We start from the raw sequence: 11,703 nt of genomic DNA, 5'->3' as shown, positions 1-11,703 counted from the left end.
CAAAATATCTGGCACGTTTGCATCTCAGTACAAGCTGTTCTTCTTACAAGGCCACGTCCACTTCTTGTGTTGCTTAATCTTACACATTCTGAACACTGACCTAGCCAACTTTTATCGTTTCTGTGTTTTCTCATTAGCCTTCCCCTTCTAGAACTGTAAACTTCACATGAGCAATAGCCATATATGTTTTTAAGGACTAATTATCCAGCTTAGCTCAGAACCTGTTAAGAAATTTCTAGATGCCCAATAAAGAGACGTTGGGTTGAATCTGAATTCCTTGTATTTCTATGGCACATATTTCTCATCGTCCTACCTCTCATTTTGTATTGGTGTGTATTGCCTTTTGTTGGTAATTACCATTTTAGTTTGTGCACTATGATAGTCATTTATATTACCAAGTTATTTAACTGTAGAGTCTGGGAATCACATGCATTTATAACACCCTCAGCAACCATGATAGGGGCTTATCCATAACAGGTACTGAATAAACCTTGATAGACTGGCTCATTAATTCAAGAAGCACACAGTCTCTTTCTGTGAAGCTTTCCTGCCCCTATTTAGCTTCTTTCCCTAGCAGTTACTGTCTCTATAACTCACCTTAGTTCATATTTGTAGATTTGTTTCACATGTTTATCAAAGTTTCTTCTATTGAGCTTGTGAATTCTTAAAGGATGAAAAGCTCTGTTTCATGCACATTTTTGTCTCTTAAACAGGTGAAAATATAACAGGAATTGATTAAATTTAAATAGATGGAAACTGAAATGGTCATACTACATTTCACTTTATTATTTTCGACACATGATACAATGTTACTATCCTAGTCTTTTATGCAGACAAAAATAAATGATATAAAATACATAATACACTTGATTATTTTAACCATGCACAAAATACTGAGAGATTCAAACTATGTTACACATATTTTACAAAGGAAAAAACACACTACTATAATAACATATTCATATGACATTTGTCATTACAGTTTGGGTGTTATACAATGTTAAATATGGATATATTCAAAAGAATCACTATTTATAGAACCCACTTGATATTTTAATGTTTAAAATAATGAATACTGTGTAAATGCATACTTATAAAAATATTTTTAAACAAAAAAGCTATGTTCTACTCATTTACTTGGCAGTTACAAAAATATATATTCATCTGAAACTCTAGTAAATTTGCTTGAGGGATTAGATACTTAAGTTTAAATGTATGCTTTCTAGAGCATTTTATCAACTTAGTATTCTTGAAATTACACAACATAGATACCTACATGGTATTAGAATAAGTTTGCATTACAAATAATGTCATTACAGGAAAAAGACACAAAGGAGATTAACGCGGAGGAGACACTGAGAAGATTTTTGAACCAAATACATGCAATGCATAAAGGCAGCCCACCAACTGTGCCTTTCACAAAGTGAATTCTCAAACACGTTTGTTGGATGAACACATGAGTGGATAATATTTATTCTGTTATTTGACCCAAAATGAACTGTCCAAAGCTTTCTATTTCTACTAGAACTATCATTTAAGAATTCAATAATTTTGTTCTTAATCAACTACCTCTGATGGCAAAGCCAGATCAATAGACTCCAGACTAAGTAGCCGACTAGTGCCAGTCATCGAAAGATGGCCTGCCAGGGACACTTACGGCATATTTATACACACATTCAATATACTGAACCACTCCATATTTCATACCTTCATACAAAATAAGACAGAAGAGTCTAAGTCATTTTTATAATGTATTATCATAAAAACAAAACATTATAAATATTAATATATGTATATAAAATATATATTTATCTCTTAGTATAGCTAGTAGACTTCAGAAATGTCTTCTCAGTGAGAGAAGCAAACTATCCTGAGTGAAGGAGGTCAAGCACAACTTGGCAAAATGAACGCTGAGATTACTGTTAAAAGCAAAACTTTTAAGTAGCAAAATTTTTCAAAAACAAAAGACTAACCACAATAACTACTATGCAATCACAGCACCTTCAAAGTCTGTGGCCCCTGTATGTAAAAGGAATCAGCCTGAGCCCATTCTTGGTCCAGACACCTGCTGGAAGCTCATCCCAACTCGTCTGCTTCACAAAGGATGAAACTTTTCTGAAGCTCATCTCTAAATGTGAAAAACTTTATAAAATACAGAATATTTTTCTTAAGGTCCAGATGGTCCTAAACCGTTTCCAAAATTGTTGCCTTCATACTTACATAGGACAACTGACAACTCATTCAGCAAATCGATTAATATATACACCTGTTAATCAAGTAACTACTACTAACATTGGGATCATAACTGAGCTATCATTTTGTATGATAATTCACTTTAAAAGCCTTTAAAAATTAAACATAAATTTTAAAATTCAGAAGCAATGTAATCACATGCTAAAGGTTAGTTTCACTATTTGTAAAGTCAGCTAGTGAAGAAAATCTAAAAATGACCTTTAAAGTAAATGAAAATGACTTAAATTAAAATTAGTCATTTAAAATTTCAACTTTATGTTTTACTGAATATGTAGGTGAATAAAAATATGCCTTCTATTCTACACTAACCATGCTACATAGGAACTATTTGAACTAATGAAAGAGTAGTGTTCTAATTACACATTTATTATTTTCAAATACATACAGTAACTCAAAGGAATGCTTCCAAGTCAATAAAATTAGTTTTGCTGGTAAAATGTGTCCAAGGAGTAGAAAATAGTTTGTTTTCCTAAATGACTTAATATGCCACTCAGGATTTTTTTATCTGTTCATTTTCTTGGCTTTCACAGTTAATGCCAAGGTCAGTATCATGCTGTTCTGAATTCATCACAAAATTTAAATTAATAGAGTCAGAACCAATATCATTACAATGTCGTATATGTTATAATATCAGAAGTTAATCTAACTTTAAATTGAACATTGTTGCTGTAAGAAGAGTGGCCGTTGAATGCACAGGGACTCTAAATCACTAGAAGAATGTAATTTGAAAAGATAAAAAATAGTATGAGACTCCGAAGATGGGGATACTGGTTCATAAAATAAAGCCTAGATTCTAAATTCAACATTACATATCCAGTATAAGTAAAACCAGTACAAAGGTTCTTTCTTCCTCCCTCCCTCCCTTCTTCCATTCCCTCTTTATTTCCTCCTTCTTTCTTCCATTCTTTTTCATTAAATGTAATGGAAATAGGTATAAAATTCTAGTCTCCTCAAATTACTCATACTTTTAATATTAATTTTCAATATTTAATAAGAAAACTTCATAAGGTACAATGGAATGTTTCAGATTTCTTGACTATGAATTACTAGTTAACAAGTATTTATGATTCAGCCCCATATTAAGAACCAACATTTCTAGGCGTGACCTTCTGTTTTAGGTGGAGAGAGGCAGAGGTCCACACTTAAACTGCAAAGTTGGGAGAACCTGGAAGAACTGTTAGCAGGCTTTTGTAACGTTTAAAGGTACACTGGTTTCAGAACAGTATGTGAGCATTTAGGTAAACCCATTCTAAAAACTCAAGGCCAGTCTATGGTCACATCAAGGCCAATCTAGGGTCACACCACCCTGAACATGCCCGAGCTCATATAAAAGCTGCAGGTCAGTTGAATGCCCACCGTCACACAGAGGTACATAGTGGTGTTGAAGAGTTGTCCTTATTCATTCACTCACATGATTTTTTGCTGTCACCACTGTTTTGGAATCAGTCCAATTTTATATATTGTACTATTCAAGACTTTAAAAACATGTCTAAAACTGTTATCTTCAATTATGAGGAATAGATTATGTCTTTTCAGATTGCAATAGCATTAGGTTACTTCATAATGTGTATACAGAATGGCAAAATGTCCAGCATATCCTGTGATTTTCATATATTTAGAGGCACTTTATATGTTTCCATTCACTTTTTTCTTAACATAATACGTATAATATAATGGCCCACGCCACACAGAACTCCAACTTTACTAACAAATAACTGGCAGTATTATAACATTTCCTGTATTAATAAGGAAAAGTAACACAATGTATTAAGAAAGCAGACTTCCTAGGCTCAAATCCTGGTTCTACCACTTATTGGCCATGTGATCTTGGGCAAGTCACTGGACCATTCTTTGCTTCAGTTCCTCAACTGTAAAACAGGGGTGATGCTAAGAATATCACCTCAAAGCATCAATATGAGGATGAATGAAGCAATAACAAGAAACTATGGCAAAGCACCTGGAGGTATTGCTTGGCACATAGAAACTACTTAGGTTTCAGCTACAGTTTTCATTACAATAAAAAATCACAGTGATTGATGGTAACATGTCATCACTAACTTTTGAGCTTTTAAGTGCCAAGCATTGATAGATGGTACATTTACACCATGTTTAACCCTTAAAATAGTATTAAGTACATTATATTATATAGATTCAATCTTAAAGTATGCTAATTTATAAACACTACAATAGCAGATAATTTCTCCCATGAAATACAAAGTATGACTGAAATGTTTAAGTGGCCTCTTCAGACCTTTAACAAGGAATACGGCTTCCAGGGTAGTGATCAGAGAACAGTAATGACAACATGAAAAGTACTTGCTAGTTAATCAGTTTTGCTCACTCATTATTCCCATGTTAAATGTAATCAAATCGTCAGTAACAGGAACATCACAATTTACTAATTTCATGGACCTTCAGGATCACCGGCAATAGTATCAAAAATGTTAAAGCCCTGAAAGTTAAGAACACATTTAATGCAAATATTTATATAAAGGTTATGTCTTCATTAAATTCAAAGTGTTCAACTTTTTTGTCTGAAAACTCTGATGTTGGTTTATTTTTCATTATAAATATGTACTTATCATGAAAGTCTTCAATGTTTCTATGCGAAATAATATTTATTACCTTGACCAGGACATGAAGACCTCATAAATACATAACACAGTGTTTCTGTTATTGAATACACAAGTGCTAGTGATGAAAGCTTTTTAATGAGTTTGAAAACTATCACCAAATTTCATAAATTAAAATTTAATAATGCTTTGTAAATACTTTACTTATGGACAGCATTTCATATTGGAAATTAATCTAAATCCACATAAGTATCACAATCACAGCAGGGGCATTTCACTGTTTTGAAAAATTATAGATTTAAAATCAATATTACAATTTTCACTATGCTAAGGAAACATTATTAATATTTTATCAATGTAGACAGATAAACATTATGTAAACTTTAGAATGAAAATAGAATATACCTTGTACTTTCATAAATTATCAAGGTCTCTAATAGTCCTTTTAAAGTTCAACAAATAAAGCTTTATTTTCTCATGTTATACATATACTACCTTGATAGAAACACACTCAGTATGGTGTATTCTCTAAGAGTCTGACATCGCATATGAAAGCCTGAACAAGATTTTCAGGTATCTTTCAAATTTAAAGGTTGAGTTTTTTAATAGGTTTATTTTCCCCTGCTTCACCCTAGTCATCCCCCCAATCCTTCCCAATCCCTGCTTCTCCCCACCCCTGGGCACCTACGTCCCAGCTTCAGGACTCATTATCCAAGGAAGCCATGTTCATTTCAGAGACCAAGGACAGCACTGGTTCACTGGAACTCTCCCCAAGCAGAAAGCGTCCCTGAAAGCAGCTGGAAGAAGATGCTGCTGGAGGCCTCAGTCAGCTCTCTCCTCCTCTACTGAGAAATACTTTTTCTCTTACTGAAAAAGAGTAAAGGATGCTCCTCACCTTTCACCCACAAACGACTTTCTCAGATGCAAGCAGGAGACCAAAAACCTACGACGCCCAGTCTCTGCCGTCTGCCACATTTCTGTGTGATCACCTGAAAAGTGTGACCAGGTTCTCCAATGACAGACTTCTTCAAGTGGAAATATCCATCATTACGTGCTCCATTTGGAGAAGATGAAAAGCGAATGCAATATAGTAATTTCAATAAATGGGAAAGGAGGCACAATGGTTAATGTTTCATCTTGGATCTTTTTTCATATAATCTCCAGGACGGATAATTCATGTTAACACAGAGAGAGATCAGTTTGTGAAGCTGAGTTGTTTGAATGGACTTCTATCCTTTTCCAGCACAAACATCTAAGTACAAACTGAACATTAGTTATTTACAGCATGATGAAAGAGTCAGAGAAAAAATGTCCATTTCTTTATGTTGAGTGGAGGATGTTTAGCCAGCACGTCCTTTGTCTCATCCAGTGTTCAGAAGCTTCTGCTTGTCTGGTTCCTTGAAGATGCTCCTCATTCTTCTCCAACCGGAGGAGGCGGCTCACACAGCTTGTACAGCCTAGAAAAGGCATGGGAAGGTGTGACAGTGACCCAGCACATTTAGATCACTTGAGATGTTTTTACTGGAATGACAAATACATTGACAAGAACTTCTTGGTTTGGGAGTCAGTCAAGATCCTATCACCTATTTCACTAAAAATTGCATGTGCGTTAGCAAACTTCAAAACTTCGGTTCTGTTATTACGAAACACCCACGTCTCTTTGCACATCTACATGCCCACTGACTAGGCAATGCTGCTGTTTTTATACCAGCTGCTTCTGCTCCAGTGCTGTCAATCTGGGCTGTTCACCTCGCTGGTAGCAAAAGTGATGCTCTGAAATCTAGGAGGTACTTAGCATCATATGTATTATGATTATCTTGCAGCAACATAGCATTTCTCTCTTAAGTCATTCCTGACTTTCCAAGTTCTAGAACTCTGCCTCACTTGTACCATCCTGGTGGTGCTGACAGTTGGTCAAGGCTAGGCTGATGAGACACAGTCCTGAGGCCTGAATTTCAAGGCACAAGGAGCTGGTGTTTCCTAAGGAACACCTGCCCAGCTCTATCCACACTGTCACTCCCTTGTCAATAGAATCAGGTGGAGATTCAAGTGGGCCAAGGAATCCGTTTGAACTGGTGGAGATGCCCCCAAGATGCTCTCTTTGCCTCTCAGGTCTAGTTCTCTGAAACCAGACAGCATGCAGGCAAAGCTCGGGGCACAGAACCTGGAAGATGATACAAGTTCTATTGCTTCACGTTCTTCTGAATGGTTGACTCCTAACTCCAGAACCAAATGAAGGTGGATATAACTGCTTCAGTAGTGATGCATAGAGCACACGCATTACTAAGGCCAAAGCTGATAGAACAGGTGGGCTTCCCTGGTGGCTCAAACAGTAAAGAATCTGCCTGCAATGGAGACCTGGGTTCGATCCCTGGGTCAGGAAGATCCCCTGGAGAAGGAAATGGCAAGCCATTCGGTATTCTTGCCAGGAGAGTTCCCATGGACAGAGGAGCCTGGTGGGCTACAGTCCATGGGGTCCCAAAGAGTTGGACATGACTGAGTGACTAACCTTTACACTTTGAGTGAACACCAGCAGATGTAATGAAGCTGGTTGTAAGCCTGGAGTCCTCGATAAGAACGTGGCCATGCTGGTCCTACTTCAGAGCTTAGTCTTATGCTCTAGAAATATAAGGTGCAAATTTCAACTTTGCTCCATTTTACATTCTTTTTTTTTTCTTTTTTCAGCTACATCACACAGCACGTGAGAAGCCAGTTCCCTGACCAGAGTTTTAACCAACACCTCCTATTGGAAGCATGGAGTCTTAATCATTGAACTGCCAGAGAAGTCCAACTTTGCTCTGTGTTAAAAGCACTCCAAACCCAGGGGTCTCTGTGCTAAGTCACTTTCTTTTACAGATGAAATTGAACACAGTTTAAATGTGCTGCTGACAAATTCAGCAAATTATAAACTTCCTCTCCCTTCAACATTTAATCCCAGGGTCATTCAAAATCAAAGGGTGGGGGAGAATGAAAAAGATTTAATAGCAAGTTAGAAATCTAGTTAAACAAAAGAACTTTCCCATTCTGGAAGCCCAGACAAGAAGGAATTGCCTTTGGAGTCTGCAAGGTGTTTAATACGGTATGTGTCATCTCCACGGAAGAAAATGAATGCTGAAATAAGGACATCTCACACCAGAAAAGCTTATTTCATCTTTCCTGGACAAAAGCATACGTTAAATTGAGCTGACAGACTTCAAAGCTGCTTGTGCAGCTGAAGGATATGATGTTGCTTCAAACTGCATTCCCAGAGCTGGAATAATAGAATGAAGGGACCATTCTTCTCTTTAATTTCATTTTATTTCCTGACAGTGCAGCCTAATGAGTGCAAAGGCCTCATGTAGAACAGGAACAGTCAGCTGGGTGGCAAACATCCTTCCCCGTGAGGTCTCGGCTGAGAAGCCACCTGCCATTACCTTGCACTGCACGTTTCCATATAATGCGGCTAATGCCACTGGGTAGAGCAGTCTTTGAAAAGACTGCCTCGCAATTTGGAGAAAAGGCTACTCCCTGCATTCACCTAATGAAGTAATAGCTCTGGGTACTGCAGCAGAGCTGGGCACATTCCACTTGGCAGAGGTTTCTTGGAAGGGACTCAGGGTTATCTGAGTCCAGACACATTTGTAATGGAACTTTCAGGCTTTGGGGACTGCGAACAGGCAGATCAAGCTCGGTAGTAAGATGTAATAGGTAAGAGCTGGACTTTCACTCTGTGCTGACCCGTTTGCTTTCTGGCATCTAAACAGTGAGGGAACGGAGGCTTTTGTTTGCCCGACATTTGGGGCTTTTGCCACATCCTCATGCCATTCGTGCACACCACGGGCCCTACAAGATAAAGATTGGTTTCTGGCTCCACTTTCTTCTTTTCTTGTTGGGCTCAGGCAGCCATCCTGGAGCTGGTATTTCCAGCTCAAATCCAAGGCTGCAGACAGTAGGATTCTCAAACTTCAGTCTACACAGATCACAGCCTTCATTTTTCAACAAGGCACAAAGAAGAGCTGTGCTAAAGGAGACCACAAAACAGATGAAATTATCAACACTGCTCTGTCCCAAAGAACCCGCCTGCCAATCAGGAGATGCAAGAGACACGGGTTCGATCACTGGGTTGGGAAGATCCCCTAGAGAAGGAAACCGCAACCCACTCCAATATCCTTGCTTAAAGAATCCCATGGATACAAGAGCCTGGCAGACTACAGTCCATTGGGTTGCAAAGAGTCAGACATGACTGAGTACGCAGGAGCACTACCTGGGCACTCTGTCCTGAGGCAACTGTCTCCATTTTATAGATGGAAAAACTGTCTAATAAAGGTAAATATCCTAAGTAAGGTCACATGTTAGCAGCTTGGACCCAAAATCGTTTTGTGTCTACAGATCAGATCAGATCAGATCAGTTGCTCAGTCGTGTCCGACTCTTTGCGACCCCATGAATCGCAGCACACCAGGCCTCCCTGTCCGTCACCAACTCCCGGAGTATGATACAAATACACACAAACTCCAATTATGCAAATGAAGAAAATCAAATTTTCATTACATAATACTTGCCAAAGTGTGTAATGTAATAGAAAATAAGAGCAGTGTGCCATTATCTGGAATGTAATATCTGGTTCTTAGTGAAGACATATTTATTGCTCTGACCAGTCAATGTGTGCTAGTTACTAGGAGGAGGAACCTCGTTTGCACCACCCACCACAGTGGCATCTCCATGTCCCACTGGGCCTCGTGTAATATCACCAAGTAAGGCCCATCATCTTTTCCTACACATGCTTTTCTTCCTGTATCTACTATCTCAGTGACTAGAATCTTTCACCACTGTCATCCAAACCAGAGATCTGTCTGGTGGTCATCCTAGAATCTTCCTCCTCACTACCCTCCTACAATGATTATTCACTACCCTCCTACAATGATTAGTAGTGTCCAAAGCATCTGCTGCTTTCAGTCTTATTTGTCCTCAAATGACTCCTCCTAACGTTGCCAGACATAAAGTCTAAAATCCAAGTCTTCCAGAAAGAAAGATGGTTTATTCATGGCTCTTTGTTGGCTTCATGTTACCTTGAAAATTCTTCAGTCTGGTACAAGTCTTTTCCTGATCCAGCCCCTGCCAATGTCTCCAGCCTTGCTCTGTATAATTCTTAAATCACATTAAATCATCAGTCATAGAAGTCTAGGTGTAGCTGTCAGATGTAATGTGTTCTCTCAGCACTGGGGTCGCTGCATCAGCTCAGGAAGACATCTATTAATTACCATGCTGATGGGGTCAGGAATTCTTTGTGACCTCTCCCCTCCATCCTTAGGCTCAGTTATGTGCCTCTTCTATGTTCCCATGGCAATCTGTGCTATTCCTATCATGGTTCTTTATTGAAAAATTAAAATATATATGCTTTATAACATTGTGTGATTTCAGGGGTACAGCACTGTGATTTAGTATATTTGTCAATTTATTCTATTATAGGTTATTACAGTATAAAGGGTACACAATAAATTCCTTGCTATATAATAAATCTTGTTGCTTATCTACTTGATATATAGTCTTTGTATCTATTATCTCACACCTTTAAGGTGCCCCTTCCCCTTCCCTCTACACTTTGGTAGCCACAAGTTTGTTTTCTATGTCTGTGAGCCTGTTTCTGTTTTACATGCAGTTTCATTTGTATTATTTTTTAGATCCTACATGTAAGTGACATCACATGGTATTCGATTTATTTCACTCAGCATAATATTCTCTAGGTCCATCCACATGGTTGTAAATGGCAGAATTTTAATCTTTTTTACGCGCTAAATTGCTTCAGTCATGTCCAGCTCTTTGTGACCCTATGGACTGTAGCCCACCAGGCTCCTCTGTCAATGGGATTCTCCAGGCAAGAGTACTAGAGAGGGTTGACATTTTCTATCCAGGGTTTGAACCCACGTCTCTTGGGTCTCCTGCACTGGCAGGAAAATTCCTTATCACTAACACCACCTGGGAAGTCCATTCTTTTGTAAGGTTAAGTAGTATTTCATTGTGTATATGTATACATACATTGGAGAAGGCATGGCACCCCACTCCACTACTCTTGCCTGGAAAATCCCATGGCGGAGGCCGGGTGGTCAGCTCCAGGCCGAGTCGGACTGTGGAGTCTGGAGTCGCACAACTGATACGAACTGGGACTTCACTTTGACTTTTCACTTTCATGCATTGGAGGAGGAAATGGCAACCCATTCCAGTGTTCTTGCCTGGAGAATCCCAGGGACGGGGAGCCTGGTGGGCTGCCGTCTATGGGGTCGCACAGAGTCGGACACTACTGAAGTGACTTAGCAGCAGCAGCATACATACATTTACACATTTATATACATATATAATATATATACCACATCTTCTGAATTCAGTTGGTTGATTCCATGTCTTACTACTGTAAACAGAGCTACTATGAACACTGGGGGTACATGCATCTTTTTGAATTAGTTTTTTCCTTTTTTCCAGATACATGCCTGGGGTGAAATTGCTGGATCATCCAGTAGTTCAATTTTTAGTTATTTAAGGAACCTCCATGCTGTTTTTCATAGTGGCTGCACTGTCATGGTTCTTATCACACACACACTGTATACTATTTTCATTTTATTCAGTTGTTGCTCTTTGACACCTCACTGACTGGTAGTGGGGATTATGTCTTTATCCCTAGCTTTTATCAAAGTGCGTGACATCTACAGTCTCACATCAGAAATTCAATATATGTTTGCTCAGTGAATTTTAAAAAATGAAAGGCAGTGGATGGAGAAAGGAAAGCTGTAATAGAGATTGGTTGGGGATTTGAATCAAATACTATGTCAGTCAGAGACTGCAAAATATCTCCCTGAAGATGTTTCTAGAAACGTTACCCATGCCTATGTAGGGCCTGGTCTTGAG

At 38.4% G+C, this 11,703-nt stretch overlaps 1 protein-coding gene across 2 annotated transcripts in view; it reads right to left on the bottom strand.

Moving 5' to 3' along the window:
- Positions 1-762: 762 nt before the first annotated feature.
- Positions 763-11,703, bottom strand: part of PREX2 (phosphatidylinositol-3,4,5-trisphosphate dependent Rac exchange factor 2) — a 301,596-nt gene continuing 290,655 nt past the window's right edge. Inside the window, exon 39 of one of the 2 annotated variants that reach the window (XM_061438929.1) lies at positions 763-6,283. In XM_061438929.1, coding sequence (XP_061294913.1) covers positions 6,147-6,283 — 137 coding nt within the window. In that variant the 3' untranslated portion in view covers positions 763-6,146. The remainder of the gene's footprint in view (positions 6,284-11,703) is intronic. The other variant, XM_061438928.1, reaches the window with a different exon arrangement.

The sequence above is a fragment of the Bos javanicus genome, chromosome 14 (genome assembly GCF_032452875.1).
Source record: "Bos javanicus breed banteng chromosome 14, ARS-OSU_banteng_1.0, whole genome shotgun sequence".
Taxonomy (NCBI): Eukaryota; Metazoa; Chordata; class Mammalia; order Artiodactyla; family Bovidae; genus Bos; species Bos javanicus.
The sequence above is the reverse complement of the archived record's forward strand: the minus strand, read 5'-3'. Positions and strand labels throughout refer to the sequence as shown.